At 51.4% G+C, this 25,545-nt stretch overlaps 2 protein-coding genes across 13 annotated transcripts; one reads left to right on the forward strand and one right to left on the reverse strand.

The window, feature by feature from the left end:
• Positions 1–4,849: 4,849 nt before the first annotated feature.
• Positions 4,850–24,355, reverse strand: LOC101339085 (stimulator of interferon genes protein). 12 transcript variants are annotated; one of them, XM_073802580.1, is made up of 17 exons: positions 24,024–24,333; positions 23,549–23,649; positions 22,793–23,019; positions 22,479–22,662; positions 22,123–22,231; positions 21,004–21,242; positions 20,083–20,269; positions 12,523–12,699; positions 9,289–9,324; positions 8,990–9,040; positions 8,781–8,840; positions 7,752–7,799; positions 7,011–7,124; positions 6,527–6,625; positions 6,281–6,317; positions 5,368–5,464; positions 4,850–5,197 (listed from the first exon to the last, which is right to left on the reverse strand). In XM_073802580.1, exons 3-17 carry the CDS (start codon positions 23,017–23,019, stop codon positions 5,189–5,191), a joined length of 1,674 nt encoding a protein of 557 aa, XP_073658681.1. In that variant the 5' UTR covers positions 23,549–23,649; positions 24,024–24,333; the 3' UTR covers positions 4,850–5,188. The 12 variants fall into 12 exon arrangements, 10 of the variants coding, with proteins under 10 accessions (XP_073658681.1, XP_073658680.1, XP_073658684.1 ...); XM_073802579.1 differs by having other exon boundaries at positions 23,488–23,649; XM_073802583.1 differs by lacking the exon at positions 8,990–9,040 and having other exon boundaries at positions 23,488–23,649; positions 24,024–24,336.
• SMIM33 (small integral membrane protein 33) lies at positions 14,133–16,321 on the forward strand. The gene is made up of 2 exons (XM_033853243.2): positions 14,133–14,315; positions 15,634–16,321. Exons 1-2 carry the CDS (start codon positions 14,307–14,309, stop codon positions 16,111–16,113), a joined length of 489 nt encoding a protein of 162 aa, XP_033709134.1. The 5' UTR covers positions 14,133–14,306; the 3' UTR covers positions 16,114–16,321.
• Positions 24,356–25,545: the final 1,190 nt, after the last annotated feature.

Consider the following 25,545-nt stretch of genomic DNA (forward strand, 5'->3'; position numbering starts at 1 on the left):
TGCCAGTTGACTGCTTTATGGCTAGCGGCTCACAGTCTGCACCTGCGGCCACGGCGGGCCGCGCTTTTCCTCATTTGTAGAGTGGGGATAGTGGCTTTGGCCCCGCCTAACACTTCGGACGTTCAGGGAGACGCAATGAGATCCATCCTGGGAAAGGCATTGCAAACTATGGGCTAGAGGGTGGCATTATGACTATTTTTATCCTTAGGGATGTCCTTTTTAAATATAGCTGATGCCTGTTCTGTGCAAAGTGTATGTTCGGTCCTGGACAGGTTTTGGTGATGTCGAACCTAACCCTAGGGAGAACCAAGAAAATAAGAAAGTGAGAGATATATGTGGTTAGAGGGCGTTTCCTCTGGCATAGCTTCATTAGAGGGACCGATAGGAGTCAGGGGTAGAGAAAGAAGAAAAAGGCAGGTATTGGAGCTGGCATTAGATCCCCTATCTTTGCTGTTCCTTATCCTTCATTCATCCCATCCTACTCCAGGGCCCCTCCGAGACTTTTCTCCTCTCCTCCACCCCATTCGTTTCCTTGGCCCATTCCCTTCTTTTCTGAAGGACCAGGCTCTAGGAGATTAGTAAAAAGGAAATGAAATATTCCTGCTTTTCCCCACCCAGGTTTGTATGGGACCTAGCAAAGAATAAAAGGAATTCTTCATAGGTGGATAGGTCTGGTGTCACTGACTCATCCCTGCAGGTGAATTGGGATGGCCAAAAATCAGGTCTGCAAAAGTGAGAAATGATCATGTACATCCCCAAATAAAAAATTACCTAGAATTCATTGAGATCTTACTCAGGAAGACCAAATCAGTTATGTCAATTATGATATCAACCAAGAGTTACTTAGGTAGTTGGAGTGGAGTGGGGAGATGTACAGCCCTAGACACAAACTGAAAGGGTGAATGCCTTCAGTGGCATGCAGTTCCATCCCTTCCCTGTAGTCATGGCCCTGGGATATATGAGCATCACTGTGTTCCCAGAAGGCTGGGTCCTGAAGAAGCCACTTGTGCTCTTCAGACAAGGGGTCTGATCAGGGACATCCTTTAGGTGGTTGAATATAAGAAGGAAGTGTATTTGGTTTAGGGAGGCTAGACAGACTGATCTAGAAGATGTACAGGGGAAGGTGGAATATGTCTTGAAGTCCAGGGGTATAGGGCTAAGGTCTGGAGGTACTCGAAGATGTCAGAGTACCATGAAGTCAGAGGTATCTGGTTGAGAGTGGGGGTACTAGAGCATTGTAGGGGAAATTGGATTGAGAAGGGGTGCTACAAATTATGGGGCTACTTAGGAGTAGAGTCCAGGTTCAAGAATGCTGGACAAGATTTGGGAAGCTGGGGCCTCTTGAAAATGTCTGGTACCTCAACAACCTTTCCCATCATCCTCTGAAACCTCACTTCCTCCTCTTCTAGATGGCTCATTTACTCCTAGATCAGTAAACAATGGTTTAGCTTGCGACCTTCTCAGGTGTTGCCATGCACAAATATCCTAGAGCTCATTTACACCTCAATTAACACCTCTGGATAAATTTTTCTATGACTATATCACCAGGACTAACTTAGAACTCCAAACCTCAACACTTAGAACACTTTTGTGCCAGTTTTTGCTTAAGCGTGCCAACCACGCAACAAAAATAATTCCCACTGTCAAATTCAATCTCTGTGTTTGGTAAAAGTGGAAGCTGTGGGCTCAACAGCCTCCAGATAGAGGTGCCAGGGGAAAGCAATCAGCAGGAAGAGTGAGAGCACCTGGGAAGGAAATAAAGGACAAGAACTTGGCAGTTCTCAAAGAGAGGAAGGTAGGTGCAGAAAGAAATTCAAAGAGGTAAGGACATCCACAGACCCAGGGGAAACTGCTGAGCAGAGGCACACAATGTTTTCCAGCAGATTCAAATAGAATTGAGTAGTACTAGCCTGGCTTTGGGAAACTGTGTTCTAGACCTAGGCTGGGGACCCTGCAGTGACTCTTTACCTGCTAAACCATTTTACCTAGAGACAGCCTCGAATTTCTATCAGTTTTCTCTTCTCACTTTTAGAAAAACTTGTTAAACTGTAGTGAATTTTTTCTGGTGATACTGAGGTTTGCCATGTGCCCTATATGATTGAGTTGCTGCCCCATCCAGCCCTGGAAGAAAGATACTGAGTAAATGATCCCTCTATTCAACTGGGCCTGTGCTCCTGAGCTGGCTTGTTGGTTGCACCCCCCAGCATAGGATGAGGGGAGAAGCAAGGGAAGAACACACAGCAACCAGCCCACGCCTGCCACCCGTTCCTGCTTTGGGGCCCTTTAGTTCTGTGTTAGAATAGGGAGGAAGCCGTCTTCTAAATGGCCACCATCCTGTTGTCTAGACATAAAGGAAGAGATGTGGTCTCAGGGAAGCTGCAGGGAAAGGCTATATATACTTGGATTTCCTGTCAGAGGTGGGGTCTTGTATTTACATAAGTAGTAGGATCCTCCAGCCGAACCCTGTCTAATATAATTTACTAGAGAGCGGAATTCAGCATTAAGTGAATTCATCCTCAACCCCTTCCCAGAGGGTAGTTACTTGGCAACGGGAAAATCAACATGGCTAATGTGGTATTGCAATGTCAGTTTCAGGGTAAAAGCCTTTCAATCTCATATTAATACAAGTTCACCCCATCTCTCCCATATATAAATACCTTAGGACTAACAGCTCATATTTGCAGGACACTGTCCAGAGTCAGGGGGAAGTTTGTGGCCTTATACTGAAGACGTAAACTTACTTAGAATGAAGTCCATGTCCTTGACCTAATTAGTCCAGCATGATAAGCAGCTGAACTAAGTACCCACGCAGTCAGAATGACAATAACAATTCAAACAGAATCCAGAACTTCTAGACATTGTTAGGTCACCTGCAGAGTTCTGTCCCAGTGATGGATTTTTGTGCTGGAACTAGCTTGGAAGTCATATGTTTTTTGCATTGTGGCTTAAATAAAATATATCTGAATTATTTTTTAAAATGCTATAGTCTTGCTGTCATAGGTTGGGTACTCCAGGAAATAGAGTCTCTGGGATTTGCATGCTGAAGGTTTATTGGTGAGTGCTCCTGGAACTACAGTTGTGAGGGATAAGGGAAGCAGGATTAAGCAGAGGGAGAAATTGAGGCAAGGGGTCCAGGTCTTCATCCCTACCTCCCCGCCCCATCAACTGGTCATCAGTCAGCTATGAGCCCTCAGCAGCCAACACTCCCAGCAATTCAAGATCAAGGGTCTTGATCCTGAAGTGGAACCTGGGTGGTGGTACTCCATGTTGTCTGCTGCAATTGCCAGCTAGTACTTTTACTTCCCAAGTGTCTCCACGTTTACTATTCCATTTTACCTACCAAGTAGCCTGTGAGAGAGACAGGGCCAGGTTGGGATCGTTGTTCCACATTAATACACATGAACGCGCAGGAAAATCTAAGTCCAGAGAATCTAAGTCCCAGAGTCACCCAAGACTTGTTTCTGGCTCCCACCCAGAGTGATCTCTACTTAAAAGATTGTGTTCGTTTTTTCTTACATCTAGAGTTTATAGAACTGTAAAATATAAGAACCCCAAAAGATAGTGAAGGCCAGGTACCTCATTTTAAAAGTAAGAAAATAGGCTCAGAGATTGGGATGATTTCGCCAAAATCAAGCTACAAGTCTGTGGCAGAGCCCAGCCTTTTGACTAGATTTCCTGCACTTAAGATCCAGTTGTCATGACCTCTGATGTGCTGAGCACAGTGTACCACATAGGAGTTACAGACATGAGCAGGTTATAAAATCCTCTGCCCTAGACGATTTTAGAATCAAGTAGGTTTCTTCAGGCCACTTTAATAGTTTCACTGAGACAAGTAGAGTGAAACTTTCTGTTCTAAGCATTCTCTCTCCTTGCAGAGTCTAAATCCAGAAAAAAATAGCATATGGTTCCTTCAGAATGGGTAATCTATGTTCTAAACCGCCATCAACCAGATGCCTGTAGCACTCCATGCAGACATATCCAGATGACTCTTCCATTGACTCTCCCCAACCAAGATTCATTTCCAAACCAGTGTCATGGTAGAGATGACTAAGGTAACTGCATTCTTATTCTCTTGAAACAAGTTTACAGTGTTTGTGAGACATTATTCTCTGTCTTGGACACAAAAATCATAGTTGTGTGGGGCAAAGGGAGTGGATTTGGGTTTACGAAGTCACAGATCTATCCTCGCTCCAAACCTTTCCAGTGCTATTCCCACAGCTAGGACCAAAATGAGGCAAGTCTACCTGGGGCAGGCAGAGGACATTTGCCCTTATATTATTCAGCTCTCATCACCGGAGTTTTCTTTTCTTTTCTTTTCTTTTTTGCTGCGGTACGCGGGCCTCTCATTGTTGTGGCCTCTCCCGTTGCGGAGCACAGGCTCTGTGCAGGCCCAGTGGCCACGGCTCACAGGCCTAGCCACTCTGCGGCATGTGGGATCTTCCCGGACCGGGGCACGAATCCGTGTCCCCTGAATTGGCAGGCGGACTCTCAACCACTGCGCCACCAGGGAAACCCATTGTCACCGGAGTTTTCTAATCAGAATGCGTTGTGTGTCCCATGTTCTCACTCTCCAGACTTAAAACTTCTTTACTGGTGACAGTGATCACTGTTTACAGCTCCTTTTCTCTCCCTTCTATTGGAGTGATTAGTCCTCGTCACTACTTAATAAACCAGGTGAAACAAGGCAGACCTGACAAAAAGTTCTCTCCACCTCCCAGGTTTCTCAGAGAGCTCCCCACGGGGGTAGAAACTTGCACACATGCCTTACCTACAAAAGGAGGCCCCAGAGCTGCTAAAACACTCTGTTAAGAAATACCCATGGGAACATAGACCTTAAAAGAAATTATACTGCAGGCTAGAAAATAATTTTAATGCAAAATAGAAAGGACCAATTCGCTGTCATTTTCCTTGCTCTGGCCCTATAGACTCCTCCTCCCTGTGACTTTGAGATGGTGGGAGGAGCATGCTGTGCTTCTAGGGTGACAGTCCATGTGGGAAAGAGTCTCTCATGCTGGCAGCTTGCTCCCAGATCTGGAGGAATGCTAATGTCCTTTAGATCTGGGAGTAGATGTGAAACAATAAAATAACTTATATCTAGTTTATTGCCTCTACCCATCCCATCGCCTTCCTTCTTACAGTCACAGGGAAGCTGCATCATCGTCAGATCCACAGGGACCCAAGGTTGCTTTTAAAGAACCTGCAAAATAAATACATAATGAGGATGGATGAAGTTAACCGGGAGTGGTGGGGTAGGGAAGAGGAGAGAAGAGCCTGGATCTTTGAAAGTATCTCCTTTCTGGTTAAGGAAGTGGAGCCTGAAAGGAGGAGGAGGAGGGAGAAGGGAGGAAGGAACCAGGAAAAATGCACCTTCTCTGCTGAGGGGCATCCTTTGCTGTTATTCATGTTGATGTTCTTCATGGAGATGAGGGTGATGCTGTCTTTCTCTCCATTGGCTGTGGAGCAGCTGGGGAAGGAAGGGAACATGGGTTATAGACAGAAGGAGCCATAGGGCAATGGGGGTCAAGGAATTGGGGGTTGTGAAACCTTTATTTTGTTGGTGGACTATAATGAAATGAGTGTGTGCTTTGAAGCCCCAAAGACTTGTGTTTAAATCTTAGTTTTGTGGGCTTCCCTGGTGGTGCAGTGGTTGAGAGTCCGCCTGCTGATGCAAGGGACACGGGTTCGTGCCCCGGTCTGGGAGGATCCCGCATGCCGTGGAGCGGCTAGGCCCGTGGGCCATGGCCGCTGAGCCTGCGCGTCCGGAACCTGTGCTCCGCGGCAGGAAGAGGCCACAGCGGTGAGAGGCCCGCGTACCGCAAAAAAAAAAAAAAAAAATCTTAGTTTTGCAAACTACCTACTACTTGTGTGATCTTGACCAAGTTATAACCTCTCCTAAGTCTTAATTTTTTAAATGTGTAAAATGCAGTAATATCTGCCTTGAAGAACTCCTCTAAGAATTTGAGATATTACAAAAATTTCTACCATAGTGCTTGGCACATATAAGGTGTTCAACAAGTGGTTCCTTAAATAAGTACCTTCTTGTTTAAGGAGTATATCAGAATCCGAATTCCTGCACTTTTCACGAAGGGGTTATAAAGACTTAGCCTTGGGGCTGAAGCGTTCCAGTCCATCACCTGCCCGAGCCCTGGTCTCGGTGAGGCTGTCAGGATTCTGTGTGTGTGTGTGTGTGTGTGTGAAGGCAGGAAGTGTTGGTCCCTCTTGGAATGGGGGAGTAAGAGGTCAGTAGATGATTCTTCCCTTATACCTCTGACAGTCTTACCTTTCAGAGAGCCCCGAACTCCCAGGTTTCTGGGGATCTGTAAAAATCCAAAGGCACAGATTGGAGGTCACAGGCTGTAACTCAGAAGCCAAAGCTGCCCCTCAAAGCCCACCCAGTGGACCCTCCCATTTCCCCTAGTGGTGCCATTCCTTCCCTCAACTCCAGGTTGGGTGTCAGTTCCAGAATCTAGCTCTGGGTCCCTCATCAAAGAGAGGCAAAGGGGGCCCTGAGGGTCAGGGCATGTACCTTCAGACTCCTTGTTCTTCCGACACTTAAACCTTAGACTGACCACACTGACCAGGACGATCACCACAACCACCAGGATGGCAATGAAGCTGATAACACCTGAATAGGGAAGAGGATGGGGTGAAGGAGAAGCAGAGGACAGGACAGAAGAGGGCAACAGGAGTCCAAATTCCCTTCCCAGCTAAGTGCTGTGTAGACAGGCTCTGGGAGGAAAGTTAATTCCCCTTCTCTGTTGAATGAATGAGCTCTCAGCCTGCTATTTCTGGCTCCACAGCCCTACCCCCATCCTCCCTTAAGAACATGGAGCCCATTGGGGTCCAGAAGAGCGGAGGGGAGGGCCAGCGGAGGCTCCTTCCCGCCAGCATCTTCCTCGTCAGCCAAACCCTCCTAAACCAAATGGACAAGATTTGAACTTGAGTGTTAGAGTCCAAGTCAGCTCAGGCGTGAGGTCCCCTGCCACCCCCCACCTTCTCCTCCCTCTCACCGAATGCAGCCACAGTGAGCACTGTCTCTGACGTGGGGCTGGGCAGGACGGTCGAGTCTTCTCTCGTCCTCAAATTCATGGTGGGTAATTTGGACGTAACATTGTGAGAGGTGTCTAAAAGGGAGTAGGGATGGGGGTATCAGCGAAGGGACTGATGCGGTCTATGTGAGAAAGCTGGTCCCCTCCCACTTCCCCCAGTTAGAGGACTGCAGAGAGAACTCATGCCCTACCAAAAAGACTTCCTCCCACCCTTCAGAACTGGGTGATGTGGAATCACGTGAAGAGCATTGCTGGTTGCTCGTGTTCCTAGTTCCAGAGGACTTCAGAAAATTCAGGATGCTTCTCTCATTATGCTCTTCCCACCACACCCGTGGGGTCCAGAGGAAAGGGATTTATGCTGCAGAGATAGGGAGCCAGACCGGGCAAGGGGGAGCCATCTGTGTTTTGCCAAAGGTTGAGGCGGAAGGAAGGAAGGGCATCAGATGTTTGTCCCCAGGCACTGACCTAACAAGCCAGGCTGCCAGTTAATGGGCACAAGTTTCTGGTGCTCTTAAAAAACGGTATGGTCGCCCATCTCTGCCCCGCTTCAACACATTTACTGCAGGCCTGATTGCTATTCCGCCTCCTTATCCTCACCCAACTCCTAAATAAGTCTGGAAGTGTAGAAAAGCCCCAGAGCCGAGGGCTGGGATGAGAGAAAGGGTCAGGGTGCTCTTCACTGTGAGCACAGACAGGACGTACCTCTGCTTGTACTGTCACTGCTCTTGCTGCTGCTTGGGACACCTGTGCCTGCACCATGAAACAGGAGGGCCCAGATGGAGGGTGTCCACCCCCTCCTAGTTTTCTCCCATGCTGCTGGGTGAAGGCCAACCTGCCCTGAGACGCGTGTAGCCCTTTCCCGCCTTTTCTGCCTCCCTTTCCAACATTTTGGGTTCTCCTACCCTCGGCTTACCCGTTCTATGTCTTTATCAGTCCTGAGTCCAGGCTCCTTTAACCTTCACTGAGACCAGTTCCTGTCTCCACTTCCCCCCAATCCCAAGCCTCTCTACTTCTCTCCCAGAGCAGGGTACCACTGGTGTGGATCCTGGCCTTGAGAACCCTCACTGTGGGGCAGGACCTGGGCTTCCCGAGGCGGGAAGAAGGAACCCAGTCAGACATGACCCAGGGTTTTTCACCCCCAGTCTCAGGTACTCATGGAGTCCTAACGTGTGCTTCTGTGGCTGGGACCAAGTCAGTCCCAGCAAGGACAGGGGTGACCGGCCGCGGTGCTTGAACTCAGAGTCATGGGTTTACTGGCTTCCATGGAGACCTGTGAGGGCTTCTCTGGAGCTGCTTCAGATTAGGAAGCATGCGTGGCCTGCTTAGGGCCTCGACCAGCATGTGCGCAGGGAAGCTCTTTAGCCCCAAGTCTGCCTTCCGTTCCTCTGGGCTTTTACCTGTGCAGTTCCCTCTCCCTGGGATATGCCCTACCACCCTCCACCCCACAGTCTTCATCTGATTAACTCCTTTTTGGGCCTCAGCTTCAGAGATCACTCACTCTGGGATGTCTGGCCCCCAAGTCTGAAGTGGCTAATGTTGCCCGGGTTCCCATAGCACCTTCGGCTTACGCTCATCATGGCCCTTCTCACCCCGCTTTGTAACTGTCAATATGAGGTCCTATTTGCTTGTCTGGTCCTCCACTTATCTGTATTGTCCTTTAGAGCAGAAACTGTGTCTGCCTCCTCGCTGGACCCTCCCTGGATGGCATCTGTAATCTGAGTGGCAGAGTACCTGGGATGCTGGTGCTGGACAGAGGGCTGGAGTAGTTGGGCTCTGCGGAAGGACCGTCTCCTGCAAGTACAAGTGGAGGGCAGCTGGAGGTGGGGCAGGTTTGGTGACACCACACTCCCTAGCCCACCCGAGAACCCTTGGGCTCCAAGCAGATCTAAAGGGCTGGGCAAGGGACAGGGCTTGGCCCCTAGGCAACCACACTCACTCACCTGTCTGGGGGGAAGTTGGCTCTGTGGTTGGACTATGACTGCTGAAGTTTCCTGAAACAGATCATCTGAGACTGAGGGTCCGCTGCCTCCTATTGCTCCATCTGCCTCTCTCCTTTGCTAAGCTGGTGTTTTCTAGTCTTTCTTCCTCCCCCACCCCACACCCCAACCTGTCATCTCTCTCCTCTCTCAAGGCATGTGAAAGATTAGTGCCAAACAGGAACTCTTTCCTGGAGCTTTTTCCACTTTTCCTCAGCTCCCAGGCCAGAATGCTGGAGTAGGCCCTGTGTCTTTGGTCTTACCCTGAGGGCTAGTTGTCGCAGGCAGGGAGTTGTGGCCTGCAAGAGAAAGCAGAACACGTAGACTAGCTTGGTGAGCCTCCCCGGAGAAGAACCCAGGCCTTTTGGCTTCCAGCCTCCCACGCAAGAAGGCAGACACCCTTGGCAGTAGGCTAGAGGATGTGACTCCAGCTCACGGCGCTGGCTTCCTCTGAGACTGTGACTCAATCACACCATCACCAGCACCTCATGGTTCATTGTCCTAGAGTCCTTTCCTGTCTCTTCAGTCCCACATGGGTTATATACCAACCTGACACAAGGGCAGGGGAAGGTTATTCCAAAGTAGTGATACGTCCAAGGACAGAGGGCCAGTGACCTGCCACGTCTAGACAAAGACCCAGAACTCCAGCTCTCTAGCTAATGTTCTCACTACACTACCATGGAGCCACCCCTTTTCTGTGAATACTGTCATCCTGGTCTTGCCCCAAGGGAAGGGGATGGAAAGATGTGGTGAATAAGATGAGGTGAGGGATTGGGGTTGGTACCTGGGCTGTCTCTGTGCCCCTCCAGCTGGAGGTAAGGGCCTACACAGGAAGCAAGTTCTGAGGTACATACAGGAGGCAAGGAAATTCTAGAACGAGCCACCAGTTTACTCTAACAGATAGAGGCTACTTCAGAAATGGTCACTGTTAGCCAAACCCAGGGAAGAGGCAATTATCAGGAGGCCCCAGTCACAAGGCCTCGTTCTCCTTTGTGTGTGTGCATGAGTGTGCCTGCAGACCTCCAGGCAGATGGGCCTGTGTGCTGTGTGTCCATATACGTGTCCCCTGTGTGTATGGGATCTGAAAGGTCAGGTTGTGTTTGCTTATTTTCCACAATGAAATCATTCTTGAAACCTGTGAACAATGTGAAAGGAAAACAACGTGGGGAAGTGGAGCCGCCCAGCTGGGTTCCCGTCCTCCACTAGCTGGGCTGGGGGCCCAGGCCCCGGTGAACAGAGGCTGCTGAGGGCCAGGGACCTGCCCAGCCTGGGGCAGCCCACTAGTTTATTTTCTTCAGCCACTGCCTTCCTCCATGGTGCTATCACTTGGATAGTGTGGAATTAATTGCTTCCAAGCCCAAGCTTGCCCAAAGCCAGGGCTGTGTTTTTCCAGGTCACCATCTCTCATAGCCCCATTCCCTCCTTGGGTGGGGCCGTCAAGAGGGGAGTTAAAACCTCTAGGTGCCCCAGCATAGAGAGAACTCTTCCCAGCTGGGGAATCACCCTGGGTGAACATTTTTCAATCTGAGGCATGTCTTAAAAAAAAAAAAAAAATCTAGCAGTTATTGATCAAACATATCTAAGGTACCATCTTTGTTCTATAAGGTGATAACTAGTTTTTAGTGGGAAGACACAGTTCACTGCCTTCCTGCGTTTATCTAGAAGCAAAACTAGTGTCTTAGAAGGAGTTCCAAAGTCACAAGCTCTGAGTCCCAGTGGCCTGCTCTCTCTTTGTCTCCTGTCTCCCCTCCCCCTACCGGAACAGTTTGTCAACAGTGGATTCCTCTGTGAGTAGAGGAGGGACTTGGGGAGCATCTGTTTCTATAGGCCGGTCTGCCTCTGACCACTAGGCACAGGGATATCTTACTTTCCTGTCTCCCCTCCCTAATCCCTACCTGCTTCACTCCCTGCCAGCCTCTCTCTTCCCCCTCTTCACCACCACCACACTGTTTTCCTCAGCAGCATAGTTTAGTAGTTAAACTCACAGATTTAGGAGTCTGGCGGTCTTGAGTTCAAGCCCTGACTCTGTCGCTTACTGTCTGACCTGGGCCTCAGTTTTCTCTTCTTTAAAATGCAAGTGATTTTAGTAGCCCAAAAGTCATTGTGAGGATAAGAAAAGGCACATAAAGCACTTAACACAGGGCCTGACAGTTCATGCTCAAGAAATTCTAAACATTTAAAATTTTGCCCCCTTCTCTCCAATCCTCCAAGTTTCAAGTCTGCCCTGAATCTGTGTCTCCACAGTCACGTCTCTTTGTGGGCCTGAATATCCTCAAAAAGATTCCCCAGTCCACCAAAAGAAGGAAACAGCGAGGGCTGTGAGATCCTGGGATGAGCGGCTAGGATACTCAAGGGTGATTGTAGCTCAGGTAGAATCACTCAGGACATTCCTAACCCTGGGGCTTGGCTGGGACAGGACGGCAGGTAGGGAAGCTGGGACAAGCCTAGGTTTGTGAAAATGTCCCCTCGTGGGTCTCACCTTTTAATCTCCTCCTCTGCCATTTCTGAGGTTTCTACGATAGCCTAGTCCCCCAGCCCCAGATCAGATGTGTGACTCTATCCTCCCGGGAGGGGGTGGGGGAATAGGAATGGGACAATCAGAGTTTTATCCCCAGTCCTTGGGCTTTTAGAAAAATGTCTGACCTCTCCAGGAGACAGAGCATTGGGGAACTTGGGCCCTCTCACCCACCGCCAAGAAACCGCCATCCTCCCTCCCCATCCAAATACTCTTGAACCCCCTTCTGCCGCTTTGAGCACATGCTCATAAATCCTCCACAGAGGACCTGTGGAGGGTGAGGTGGGGGTGGGGAAGGGATGACCGAAGGGAAGTTTCTGCCCTGTGAGTCAGAATCTCCTGGATTTCTCATGTTTCCCAGAAACCGCTCCCTAATTAGAGGACCCCTTATGAGCTGCTTCACAACAGCTAGCAGAGCTCTATCTGAGAGGTGTTGTTCCCAAGTCATTTCCTCTGGGGGTCATTTCATCTGGCCTCCTAGATGAAATGTGTACATCTTCTTTGGCAAATGGTTCTTTGTATCTAACCTGAGTCCCTCTTGCTGTGATTTGAGCATAAAGTCAATATTTGGAAATCCCAGGTTGTTACTCCTCATATGAAAGAAGAAAAAAGATCACCTGTAAAGCCAAGGTACAGACAGTTTTGTGCTAGGACACCCTGGAAGGAGCTTTCCAGCCTCAGCCTCACACCAAGACAGTCACCTCCCACATTTCAGGGGGCCAGCCTCTCCGGGGGCCCCAGTTCACCCTGGAAAATGTCCCACAAAAGAGTCTAACCATACCTCTATTTTACCGCTGCCTGGGAATGACCAGCTCCCAAGCCAAGTGGTCCCCTTCACAAAAAGGCTCTGGAATTTCCCTCCGGGTGAGCGAAGCCCTGGATGCAGAGCCTGTGTGGTGTGTGTCCTGAAGGAGAGACAGGCGCCCAGGACTGCCGGCCGCAGGAGAGGAGCTGCTGAAGGACAGTGGCAGGTGCCTCTTACCTTGGAGCAGGAGGAAGCCCAGGATGGCCCAGCACAGCTGCGTTTCTCCGACGCTCCCCATGTCAGCTGGGTCGGCGGCAGGCAGGCAGCCTCTGTGCGGAGGGCTCTGTCCATAGTGGAAAAGAGAGAGGGAGTGCTGGGGCGGGATGGGGGTGGGGGCTGACTCTCCAGAGCTTCCTGTCAAAGAATAGAAGGAAACAGATTGGGACTGGCTCCAGGGGCCCTGCTCAGCCCGGCAGCCCAGTTGAGGATGTAAGGCTGAAACAGCCACGCCTGCGCCCGGGCTCCTCGTGGCCTGGGCTAGGGCCACCGTGGTCTCCTCCAGGACCTGTGCCCAAAAGCCAGCGATGGCAACCTGGCCCCGTGCCCCCTCTCTTCCCCTCCGTGGGGATCCATCGGTCCCTCCGTACACCACCTGGAGGTTTTCTTGGAGTGTAACTCTGTTTCATTGAGCCCTACAGCTCGGCCCACCGGCCGCCCACCCTCTGTAGACTGAATCCTCTACATGCCTCTCCCTCCTCAGGGCTCCGGATGCAGATGGGACTCCTTACATCTTTCAGGGAGACCTTACAAACATTACTGTTATTCTGAATAGAAAAACAAGAGGACCACGTTCTAAGCATCCCTCCCTCAGCCCTCCCCTCACGTTGGGGTCAGGTGTTCCCTGTGCTCCAGCAGCACCCTGTCCTTAGCATCCAGCCAGCCAGTTGCACTCACTCTGCAGGCCAAGTCAGCAGCCCAATGACCAGCAGCTTAAGCAAGCTTGGAGGTCTGAGTGGGGTCCCTAAACGTTAGGGTGTGTAGCAGCTGGGCTGAGAGACAAGGAATCAGGAGGCTACATCTTACTTCCTGGGATCAAATCACTGGGTGAGGGGAGTTCCTGGGGGGTCTCCTGGTCTCCAGACTGGAATAGAGGGTGGTGCATGCACAGCAAGGGACAGACTGAGGGATGGCTGGTCCCATGGAGTTAGTTGGGAACCCAAAATTATCTTTATAAACTGTCTCCGGGGAGAGGAGAGACTGGTGGGCACTTTTTGTGTCTTGGATGCATTAAAGCACACACATTCACAAATGAAGTTATAGACAAGTGCAAAGAGACATACCAGAATTTATATTTGTGAAAGTCAAAGAACCCAAAGAGAAAAGAATGCCTTACATGGGAATGATAAATGTCAAATTCAACAAGATGTTTATCCCTACAGTGAGAAGGAGGGGAGAGGTCAGGGAGCGGGGTTTCTATTTTATTTGTAATGTTTTAGTCCTTAAAATGTTTTGAAATCAATGTGACAGACTATTGAGATGAACAGAACTAGTGGTTGGGCCAGAGAGATTTAGTGTATTATAGTCTGCACTTTCCAGTGTGTTTGAGAAATCGCGTTTTTAAAAAACATCAAAGATAATGACTTCAAGGAATCAGTTGGGATAGAGAGCAGGCAAGTCCTGGTGGGGGGCGGGGTGGGATTAAGGCGCTGGCTAAGTGCCTGGGATCTCGTGGAGGAGGTACAGGCAGGCAGACCTAGGCTTCTGAAGCTGGCAGGGGGCATGAAAGGAGGTGCCAAGGAGTAAGATCAAAGCACTGTCAGAGTTGAGGGCTGGGCTCAGGGTAGCCCAGATGTTCGAGGAAGTAAAAGCGCAGGAGAGAGCGTTGAGGCTGCGCGTGCAGAGGGTGTGTGCCCCGTAAGCCCCATAGACGTGGCAGCTCCGGGTAGGGACCGAGCTGGGGAGGCAGGCTCTCCTTTGCCCGGCTGGCCGCCAGTCCCGAGGGAGCCTTGCACAGCCGGACAATGCATCAGGTAGATTCTCAGCTCACCCCCTCCCGCCACGCTGGTGAGACTCTCCCCAGGGGCCCCAAGCCTTTCACCAGCCTGTGCTTCCCTTTTTCCCCTGTACATCCGGAGCTGCTTCCCCACCGCCTGGCCTGGGAGCTCTGTGGCCTGGGCCCCAGAGAGCTCTGACTTTCAAGCAGGGTGGGGACGTAGGTATTGAGCTTTCCAGATGCCGAGGGACAGGTACTGGGGAGGGATGGGGTGGACAGTGTGACTCAGGAACTAAAGGGAGTGGGTTTGTTCTGGCCAGCCCTTCCTGGACCCCAGGTGCCTACCCATGGGGATGGCCAGGCTGAGGGTTCAGGGTTAGGGGAGGAGATCCACCTCAAGGGTCTGCTCCTCAAGGTCCAGCTGGGGAAGAGAAGACTAAGGAGATAGTTTCTTGAGCCTGTGATAACTTCGTCAGCTCTGGGGCTTACAATATGGAGGTTTGCTACCTTGATGGTAATCCCCCCAACCCCCTCTCAATACTTAGCAGGATAGAGACAGACAGAGGTAGGGATAGTGACCCCCAGCTTTTGGTAGAAGACCCTGAAAGAGAACAGAGGTTGGCGTGGGGTCTCCTCAGTCCATCTTGGACAAAGCCAGGAATCCACACTGGGCATTCCCTCCCCTCCAGGCCCCTGAACCTGATTCTGAGCAGGGTGTTTTGGGGTATAGCTCTTGCCTCACTCCAAGCCTCTGGGGTTCATGCCTCCTCTTCCTCTCTCCCTCTCCCCGGGGTACACCCCTCTCCCTACTGTGTATGTGGAGAGTAGTGGGAACGTAAGATGCTGGACAAAATGACTCCTTTTTCCTGGGACTTTAAGGAATAGCTGTTCACTGCCCCCTGGCCAGGACATGGGACAGCAGCCCATAGTGTGCTAAGATTCCTGACCCAGGACATAAGATCTATTTAGGAGTTTTCCTGAGGACCTGGGAAGAGAGAGCAGTGGGAGGGGACTTGGCAGGGGATTTGGGGGGGTGGGGAGGCAAACTTTATATGCCAGCCTGTAATAAAGCCCCTCTCTTTGTCCCTTTCCGAATGACCTTGTTGCCTTATCTCTGTTTTTTTTCCCCCTCTGTCTCTCTGCATCTATCTTCACTTCCGTCTCTTCATCTCTCTCTTTTTCTTTCTGTCTCTCTCTTTGTATCTTTCTCATTCTCTCTGTATCCCCCCTCTGTCTTTTTCTTTCATTCTCTCTATTGTTATGTGTGTTTATCTCTGTGATTCTGTGTCTCTTCTCTCTCTGTCTTTACTGTCTCTCTGTCTTTCTTTGTCTCTCTCTCTCTCTCTCTCTCTCAGTTCCCTTTGGGTGTCTATCTCTTTCTATTTTGGTCTTTTTCTGTGTGTACGTACCCATGTCACCCTCTCCGTCTGCTGCTTCCCTCCCAGGCTGGCCACCATCCCTGGCTTTCTGCAGCTGTGAACGGCTCAGCGGGGCAGGTGCCCCAGAGGCAGCTTCCGGAGGTGCTGGGCGGGGCCTGGGAACCACCTCAAGGGGTCGGGCTGCCCCCGCTAACTGTCATTGTCACTGCCTTTGTCTTGCTGGCAGTCTGTATCGTGGTGGCAGTCCACTGTGGGCCAAGGCTACACAAGGGCCATGCCACTCTCGCCACAGAGCCACCATCCCCAAAGCCAGAGGGTGGCATCTCTCTCACCCACTGGCGAGTGCTGGGCCGTCAGGACAGTCACGAAGATGCCCAGCAGGAACCTCCTGGCTCTGACTCCTGCCCTGTGCCAGATGGGCCCAGGTTCAGCATTGATGAAGTCACATTTCTGTAGGAGGGAGACTTTGGAAAGTTGGCCTGACCTGGCTCAGAACAAGAAACCGGACAGAGAATTAGTGCAAAAGCAAATTGGGGCCTGGGCATCAGTGCTTCGTAAGGGCACACATGGACTTAGCTGGAGCTGCCCTCTCAGCAGAGTATTTATACAGAAAGCCCTGTCGTGGACCAAAGAAATAAAAGAAGCTTGAATGCTGCTGTGAGCATTCCCAGGGCCCAATTTGTCCTTACAAACTTACCCCCTCCTCTTCAGGGACCACCAGACCACTGAACCTCCCTCTCTGAGTTCCTACTCCCTCCTCAACTCCTCATCTCCTCCCCTTTTGGTGTCAAAGTGAGTCTAGCTTGGAAGATTCCACCACCCACCCGACCCCTGTGCAGGGATGTCAGAGGCTCCTGATAGAGGACCCGTCCCCACAGCCTGTGAGGGCCAGCCACAGAGAGCCAAGGCAAAGAACTCAGGGGTCTGCCTTCTCTGAGACTTAGGAAAGGAAGGAAAATCTGTTACCCTTTACCTTTGGCTGTCAGGGACCAGGTCTTGCCAACAACTTCCAAGGCCCTTAAAAGCCCCAAGCACCAATCATAGCTCCCCAAATTGTCTTTGAATTGCCCCCATTATCTTGGAGCAAGACTCTATCTTGCCTTCCCAGGATGGGATAGAGGAAACTGGTGTGTGTGGGGGTTCTCAATACCTCCCACTTTCTGTGCACATTGGCCTGTTAGAACTACCCTAGCATTTACCCCAGGACATTTCCCAGATCCAGAATCTTCCAGCTGGTGGGAAAACAGGAAAGGAAAAGGAGCTCCATGGAGTTTGTCTGGGGAGAGGAAGGGGTGGGAATCCCTGCAGGGGGCGGGACATGGAGGCTGGGAAGATGCAGGAGGCCAAGAAGGCAGAACAGAGCCTCCCAGTGGCTCTCTGGAAAGGTACCCCTTCCCCTGACACCTTTGAGCCTCACTTATGTGCAGTCAAGAACATGCAGACAGACATTTATGGAGGAACTTCTGGGTGCTTTACTCTGGGGAACACCTCAGGGCAACAAGTCAACCCTGGGGACTGTCCTCGGTGAGACCCCAGCACAGTCAAGGACTCTGAGAAATAACAGAAGATGAAGAGGAACAGAGACGGGGATTGTAATGTGTGCAGAGAACTGGCTTGCCTCCACTGAGACTGGTAAGAGGCAGCTCTAATGTTAATAGTTGCTCCTTCTTGTGGGCCCACTATGTGCTGGGCTCCAGACTCATCCATGGACCTACGGATATTATACTGTTTACTCCTCATAAAAGCCCTGGGAGGAGGAGCCACTGTTATCTCCATTTACAGCTGGGGATATCAAGTCACCCAGGAGGACACAAGTACTAAGTGGTGGAATCAGGATTTGAACCTGGGGCCATCAGTCTCCATAGTCTGAGCACCATGTTGGGGGCCGGATGGGTAGGGAAAGGTTATGTTGGGGATACCCTTAATTCTGGGCTGGTTTTTAAGTGTTGGAATGACTGATGTGAAGCTGGGGGATCTTCAGGGGCAGAATGGCTGGCACAGTGGGGGAGGAGAGGAGACTTTCCCCCTTCACTCCCTTGGCTCTCTCTTTACTCTCTGTCATCCTTGGGAGCAGTGTGTTGCTTCTGGCCAATATGTGTCTGTGTGTGAAGTTTTTTTCCACAGTAATACTGTACTCAGAAATTTGCGACAAAAACAAAGCATTTGCGATAAAAACAAAGGTGGGAGGGAGGGAATAAGTCTTGGGTGGAATGGATGGAAGTGGCAGAAATGGGCGTCTGGCCTCCCAGATGGGGGCAATTTTGCCTCCACGGTGTCGTTGAAATGGCTCAGGTCTAACAGTGATGGCACAAAGTATGGCAGGTGGCCAGCTGTGTTGTCCAAGGTCCCCAGCGTATATCCCATCACCTCACACAAACCCTCTTCCCCCCGTTATCCAGGGGACTCTCATCTGGAAACATTTAGCTCCTGCTTCTTTGAGCAGCCCCTTGCCCAGGACACATGTGTGTAACCGTCATGGCATCTGTGTGCTGCCTCAGGCCCCTCCCTGTCCCCCAAGCCTCCCACTGGAGACAAGGGCACTGAAAGGGCAGGTGGAGCGGGGGTGCTGCCCAGCTCTATACCCTCAGCCCAGCTGGTGGGCTCTGTCTACACTGAAATGATAGCTACCACCCTATGGCCCTGTACTAGGATGAGGAGGCGTGTAAGGAAATGTGTCTGTGCAACCAGATTTGGACATTGCAGATAATAATGGCCAACCACCTGTATCAGTCAGTCTGGCCAGAAAAAGATGGCATACTCAAATAATCTGAGGAGTGTTTAAAAAAGGGACTACTTAGGGACTTCCCCGGTGGTTCAGTGGTTAAGACTCCAAGCTTCCACTGCAGGGGATGTGGGTTCAATCCCTGGTCAGGGAACTAAGATCCCAAATGCTGCATAGTGTGGCCAAAAAATTTTTAAAAATAAAAATAAAAAGGGGACTATTTAGAAAGGGCAGGTGTAAGGAAATTACAAGTGAGAGTGAGCGCTCCAGACTGAGCATCAGTGAGGCTCCAATACCACTGCCAGGACTGAAGGGACATGAGGAGGAGGAAGTTAATGAGACCTGGAGATAGACAGGGTTACTGAAAGGGTCCTTTAGGTCTAGAGAGAGCCCACAGTGACCTTGATACTGCAGGGAGGGACCTGGGGGAATAGATAACCCAAGCTCACCCTTCCCTTCCCCTCCTTCTCCCACTGGGGCTTCCCATTGACTGAATGTGACCAGAAGCCAGAGGGCAAGGGAGCCTATTGAAGCCATCCCAGGACAGAGGAAAGGTAGAGAGTAGGTCTGAGGGTCCAATGGAAGACACCTGGAAGATCCTTTAAGTTTACCTGGCATTTAGAGTTTACAAAAAACCCATACAGCCATAGTCCTCACAAAAACTACCCTGTGAGGTAGGTAGGGCAATGATTATAATCCCATTTCATAGATGAGGACACTGAGGCTCAGAGAGGTGAAACAACTTGCCCAAGGTCATAGGATTCATCTTGAGATGTCAAACTCAGGGACCTTCTCTGAGAGGCCCTCTATGGGAGGAAATGGCTCTGCTAGGCCTCTAGCTGCTGAAGAAAGAAATCCTCCAATCCAGAGTCTTGGGGATGGCCAGGGGCTCAGGGAAGGTGACCCTGGGCCTCAGAAGATATCCGAGCGGAGCGGGAGAGGCTGTTCCATGCCACTGATGAGGAGCTCAGGCTCTTGGGACAGTGTGGAGGAAACGGGCATCACCGAGGTCCCCACGCTGCCCATGGTAACCTCCCTTTCCTCCTGCCGAAGGTGCTGGAGAATCTCCTGTGACAAGGAGAAGCTGCTTCCCTCTGCCGGTTCTGGAACGAGGGTAGGGGTGGGGAGTGGGGTGAGGGCCTCACACATTCCCACTCTAGCACACCCAGAGGACTTGCTGGGTGAATCCTCCAGCCCTCCCTCTCCCCCACCTCCCTGCACCTCCTCCCCACTCCTAGCCACTGGGGCTAGAGTTTCATGAAATCCTAGAGCTAGCAGTGGTTTTAGAGACAAGAGAATTCCACCCTCTTTCTTTTAGAGATGATACTCAGAGAGGGGCAGATACCTGCCTAAGGTCACAGAGCAAGGGAGTGGCATGGCTGAGGCTGCAGCCCTGGTCTCTTGGCTCCTGGCCTGGGGCTATCTGCTTCTTCTAGCATCCCTAGATGAAGTGAGAGGCCCCTAGAGCCCATCTCTTCACACTCCACCCGGGACCCACAGCCAAAGACCTCAGAAAGCAATCAGGTATCCCACGGTGGGGAGATGGGACCTCTCCTCTTCCTTCCAGGGGAGGAAGGGGCAGGGCTTGAATGCCCTGACCACTCGGGAAGACCCGGGCGTGGTGCTGCCATATCTCCTGCTGACCCCCTGGGAGACCCTGGGGACCCCAGCTTTTCCTGCCCTTAAGCCTATCAACCCCTCACCCTGGTAGACAATGAGGTGGCAGTTGTCCTGAGACTCAGGGACAGCTGCCAGAATGTCTTCAAGTGTCCGGCAGAAGAGTTTGGCCTGTTCAAGCCGGTCCTCCCGGCTAAAGCCAGCTCGGCCATCCTGTGACATGGCAAACAGGGTCTGCAAGGGGGTGGCATATTCCAGGATACAGATGCCTGCCTGGAGGAGGTAAAAGGAAGACCAGACTCAACCAGGGGCCGGGCAGACAGACGCTGGACCCCAGTGCCACTGCTCAATCTGTAGGGATGGAGTCAGGGGAGGTGGCCACCTGATGGGGTCTATACTGTCTGGTCGGCCTTTGCCTCTGACACCCCACTCCTAAATCAGGGCCAGGGCTGCGTTAAATTTACCCTTCCCAGATCCTCCTCCTAAGATTCTCAGGGCAAGGCCCACTGAGCTAGGCTGTCAACTGCTCCAGCTGGCAGTCAAGTCTGGGGATGGGGCTCTGGGGTTCAGCCTTGGCTGGGTTCCCCATAGCCCACGTGAAATCCTTCACACATTCTCACGGCCTTCATCTAGGGCAGATTTATGGTCAAGAGCATGGTATACTCAAGGAGAAATTGTCCACTTTCTCCCTGGTTCTCTGAGTCTCGGTTTCCTCTTCTGTAAAGTAGGGGCTATAACAGTCCCTACCCCACAGGGTGGTGGTGAGGATGCAGTGAGGTAGTCAGATGAAGCACCTGGAATAGCATCTGGCATGCAGTAAGTGCCCAATTAATGTTACTTGTCAGTTTCGTCATTCAGAGCTCAATTGGTCCCAGCCCTGGCACCAACTGGAGAAACTGAGGCTCAGAGAAGGGCAGTGAATTTTTATCAGGGCTTGGCCAGGGCCCAGAGTTCTGGGTCTCTAGGCCTGACCCCTCCCCAGCATTCCCACTTCCCTGCACACTCACCGGCTGCCCATTCTCCAGAATCTCATAGATGCTGTTGGTGTAAACCCGGCCCTTGATGCCAGCACGGTCAGCACTTTGCTGGGGCAGCTTGTGTAGGAATCGAATGTTAGGGTCAGCCATGCTCAGGTCGTCAGGCACCCCACAGTCCAACGGGAAGAGGATGTGCAGCCGTTGGCTTCCTGCGCCCCGTAGCACATTGTTGTGGAACTGATTGTAAATTTGGATCCGGGCCTGGAGCCCTGGGGTGGAGAGGCCCAAGAAGTCATTTCCACCAACTGTGTCTCCCACCCAACTCAGGACAGAGACCCACATCATTGTTCCCCTCAATGTGTGGGTGCAAGAGAACCGAGGGGCCAGTCCACTCACATTGCCTGGGAGGCCAGGACGGGAAGAGCATGTGAGCATCCTCCCCGCCCCTCCACCTACTCCCACCACCCCTTTCTCTCCCTCACTTGACCTTTGTCCAGATTTCTGTCAGCCCCACTCCTTCCCACCACAGCTTTCAGGGCTCTGAGAGGCAGGAAGAGTCCTGGGAGGTGACATGCCAGCAGGCCCACGTGCCCTGAGCCAGGCCTCTAGAGGAAGCCCTGGTGTCAAGGGAAGGCAGCCATGAGACAGGGAAGAACCATGGCCTTGACCAGCAAGTCAGAGGAATGAGACACGACCCGTGGGCTCCCAGTGGGGTAGTCAAGGGTCCAGGCTCTGGACAGGCCTGGGTTCAAATCCTGTCTCCTCCTCTAACTTAGCTGTGTCACTTTGGACAGGTCACTGTATCTCTCAGAATAGCTGTGAAAACAGGGGTGATGATTATCCCTTCCTCACAGGGTGTGAATTAAAAGAGAAAGTGCGCGTGAAGGGCATACAGCATGCAGCAAATATTTATTGAAAGAATTCATGGGTGACTTGGGACAAGTCACTTAATGGACCTAAGCTCCAAATTTCTTCCTGTCAACCAGGCATAATAATAACAGCTTCACGCTTACAAGATTGTTTTGGGAATCAAATGGTTTGTTAGACATGAAAATGCTTTGAAAATATAGTGAGTTCTGGAAACACAAGGTTGTGTGTCTTACTGTCTGTCCTGTAGATCTGGAAATGGGGGCAGAGAGGATGGCTCACCTGGCAGGATCAGCCGCAGGTACCCAATATAATATGACCAGGCCAGCCCATGAGCCACATTGAAGTTCCTTTTTTCACAGATTGCAGAGATCTCTGCTTGGGCCAGGCCCTGTGGACAGCAGGGTGGGGCTGGGGGGCCTCCATGAAGAACAACATGAACCCTCCTCCTCCTCCCCCCAAGATTACCCAACCTGCTGTCATTTGGCTCTATTCTCTGCCACTGCTGAACCCAGACCATTACAGGCTCCATCCAAGGACCAGCCTCTAAACTAGTCCCACTCCCAGTACTAAGCTCAGAGCAGGTCACATGTGCCACGCCTCCTCTTGAACAGACCCTTCACCTCTTTGTATCGTACCTGGAGGCCCAGGAGGATGTTAAGTGCCTGTGAGAGGCCCAGGAGAGCAAGCATACAAGTGAAGGGCAGGCCAGCCACGTTTGGGAGGGAGAAGTAGAAATAGCAGGACAGCAGCAGCAGGGCCCCACGGCGCATGGGGCAGCCCAGGCAGGCCCGCACAGCCTTCCAGTAGCTGCCTTGGTACCTGCAAGTGACAGCCAAGCTCCAGACCCCAGCCCAGCTCAGCCAGAGAGATTCAAGGAGGGGCAGGGCTGGGGGTCAAGGGACTGAGACATGTTGGGTGCCTAATCGCCATGGGTACTGCAGGGAGTCACCTGGAATGGACGTGGCTCAGCTCCTCGACCAGATTGCAGACCCCCTTGATCAGCAGCCCCATCTGCTGGGAGGCCAGGTAGAGCACCAGCCACTGGAGAGTGTAGTCTGGCAGCTCCCCCAGCCCCCAGAGGGCCACCAGGCAGGCACCTAGCAGGACCAAGGCTGCTTTCTGGGCCCTGTGACCCCTGGGCCGTGGGATGGATGGATGCAGACTGGAGTGGGGCATCTGTGGATATCAAGAAATCCATGGTTGTGTTCCCCTCACTCTCCTATTGTTCTGGGACTGAGGCTCTGGCTGGGCACTTGCCCCAGCTCTATGTTTCCCTGGTGCCCAGCCATACCCAGAGATTGCTCTTGGAGGCGCCTCGAGGGGACAGGCTGGGCATACAGCATCCCAGAGCTCCGATCCAAGAGAGATTTGTTGAAAACAGAGCAGGTGGAGAAAGAAATGCATGCGCTCCACATACACACCCCACCCAAGCCCAGTGAGACCACAGGTGTAGCAAAGAAAGAAGACAGCAACTACCCCAGACCTAGACCTGAAAGTGTCCCGTGAGGTACCACCCACCTGGGGACCCTTGGGGACCGGGGCTTCCCTCTCCCCACAATCCACCCCAAGAAGGACCTTAGTCAGCAAAGCTGAAAACTACAGTTCAGAGGGTAGGGGCAGGGCAGCCAGAAGGTTGCCACCCACCTGTGCAGCTTCTGCAGGGGCCTCAGCCTTGGAACTCAGGCCGGTCTTCTCCTGATCTTACCTTCTGCCTCCCAGACGGCAGCTTGTTTCTGGAAGGCAACAAGGAGAGAAGGCCTGGCACAAGGGCTCCCAGCAACTGAGGACGGCCTCTCAGGGTGCAGCCTGAAAATGAAACGTTAAAAACAATGGAAACTTCCTCCACAGCACTCCAGCCCTGGCATCTCACCAAACCACAGCTGCACTGGGCTGCGCTGGGGAGGTTATTTCCTGCCACCCAAGGAGGGAGGAAGAGCCTTCCCACCAAGACCCTGGTGAGCCACGTCCCAGTATTGGGGTGAGGGAGAAAGCTTGAGAAATCCCGCATTCCACTGCCCATCCCCCAGACCAAGGGTGTTCAGAAACTCCCTCAAACTCCCTGCAGTCACAGCCCTGAACGGGCTGCCCCTCAAGCACCCACAATCAAGCCCACTCTACCAACACCCACAGGGCACTTCACACACCCAGCCAAGCACACACACTACACCATGCTGCCCTACCTGCTTGTTTTATTCTGATTTCCAGAGCAGATCCTCTTTTTCTGAAGACTGTGATATCAGGCCAGAGGCGGGGAAAATGAAGAGTTATTTCCTGTAACGACAGCCTTCTAGTAAAAAGCTTAGTGGGAGCAGAAGCCCTGCAGAAGAGTGGGGTTTTGGCTCTCCACAGGAAGTGGCAACGCCTGTGACTTCTCAGAGAGAAACTGGTGCTTCCAGCCAAAAAGGCAGTCGCGTGAATGATAATAATAGTAATAATAATAAAGTGCTCACCGTGCTCCAGACATTATGCCAAGCGTTACATAAATTGTTTCACTTAATCCCCTCAGCCACCCTGTCAGGAAGGTATAATACTAACCTCATGGACAATCTGAGGCTCAATGAGGTGAATTAACTTGCCCCAGTCCCCTGGCTAGTAAAAGGAGGGAGTGGGGACGTGAACCAGGTAGGTGGCTCCAAAACGCAGCTGGCTCTGTGCCTTGATTTCCCAGAAAGGGGTAGAAGGTGCCAGGACCAAGTTTCATGATGTGTTTCCCCTTGGGGTGGGGAGTGTCTCTGGCTGCTTCCTGGTAAACTGGTGAGCTGATTGGATTCGAGGAGGGGGCGCCCGGGAGTGGGATTGGGGTGGAAGCCACAGAGCGACAGCAGTCCATACGTCCCCAGGCCAGAGGGTCCTTGCCTAGACCCTTCCCCACACCCCAAACAGACACAAGAAGACACACCACGTTCATAAGTGCCATTGGCCTCTCAGGAGCAAGGAGGCTTCCAGAAAACTCTCTCATTTTTTAGAATAATTTTCTAAGAATGGAGAGAATTCGAATTCACTGTACTTTCTCTCCCCTACAAGAGCTCACAAGGGAGCCCCCTGCAGTGGGCAAGGGCTCCAGTGCTTCAGAACCAAAGAAAGTCAAGGTTGCCAAACAAAAGGCCTGAGCAGAGTCCTCCCAGAGTGAGCAGTCCACAGCTGCCCCAAAGTCTCCCTGTGCCAAGCAACCTTGGGCCTCCAGTATCCTGCCCAGCGGCCAGCACCACCTCCCCTGGGTGATGCCACTGCTGTCAGCTCCACTGTTCCACCCCTGAACCTGTGCTTCATCTCTGCCCGCTTCTCCTGGAGGTTGGTTCTCTATTTTATAGGCCAGATTTGCACTATGCATTAGAAGCCTTAAAATGCACATAGAATCGTAGACCTTGCAATTCACTTCTGGGAATCATTCATCAAAAAATAATGAGACAAGGGCACAAAGATACCAGTTTTTCAGATGTTTGTGCCAGTGTTGTTTATACCAGAGAAAAACTAAAAACTATCTAAATGTCCAACAATAGGGGACTGAATAACAAAACCGTGGTTCATCTTATAATAGAATGTTAGGTAGCCACTAAAATGATGATGTAATTTTGTATGTTGACTCTTAAATACCTTTAGTATATTGTTTCTTATTGGAAAAAAGTAGAGTACAAAACAGTATAATTGCATTTTAAGAAATACACATTGCACGAGAAAAGGTCTGGAAGGCTACATGATATA

The sequence above is a fragment of the Tursiops truncatus genome, chromosome 3 (genome assembly GCF_011762595.2).
Source record: "Tursiops truncatus isolate mTurTru1 chromosome 3, mTurTru1.mat.Y, whole genome shotgun sequence".
Classification (NCBI taxonomy): Eukaryota; Metazoa; Chordata; class Mammalia; order Artiodactyla; family Delphinidae; genus Tursiops; species Tursiops truncatus.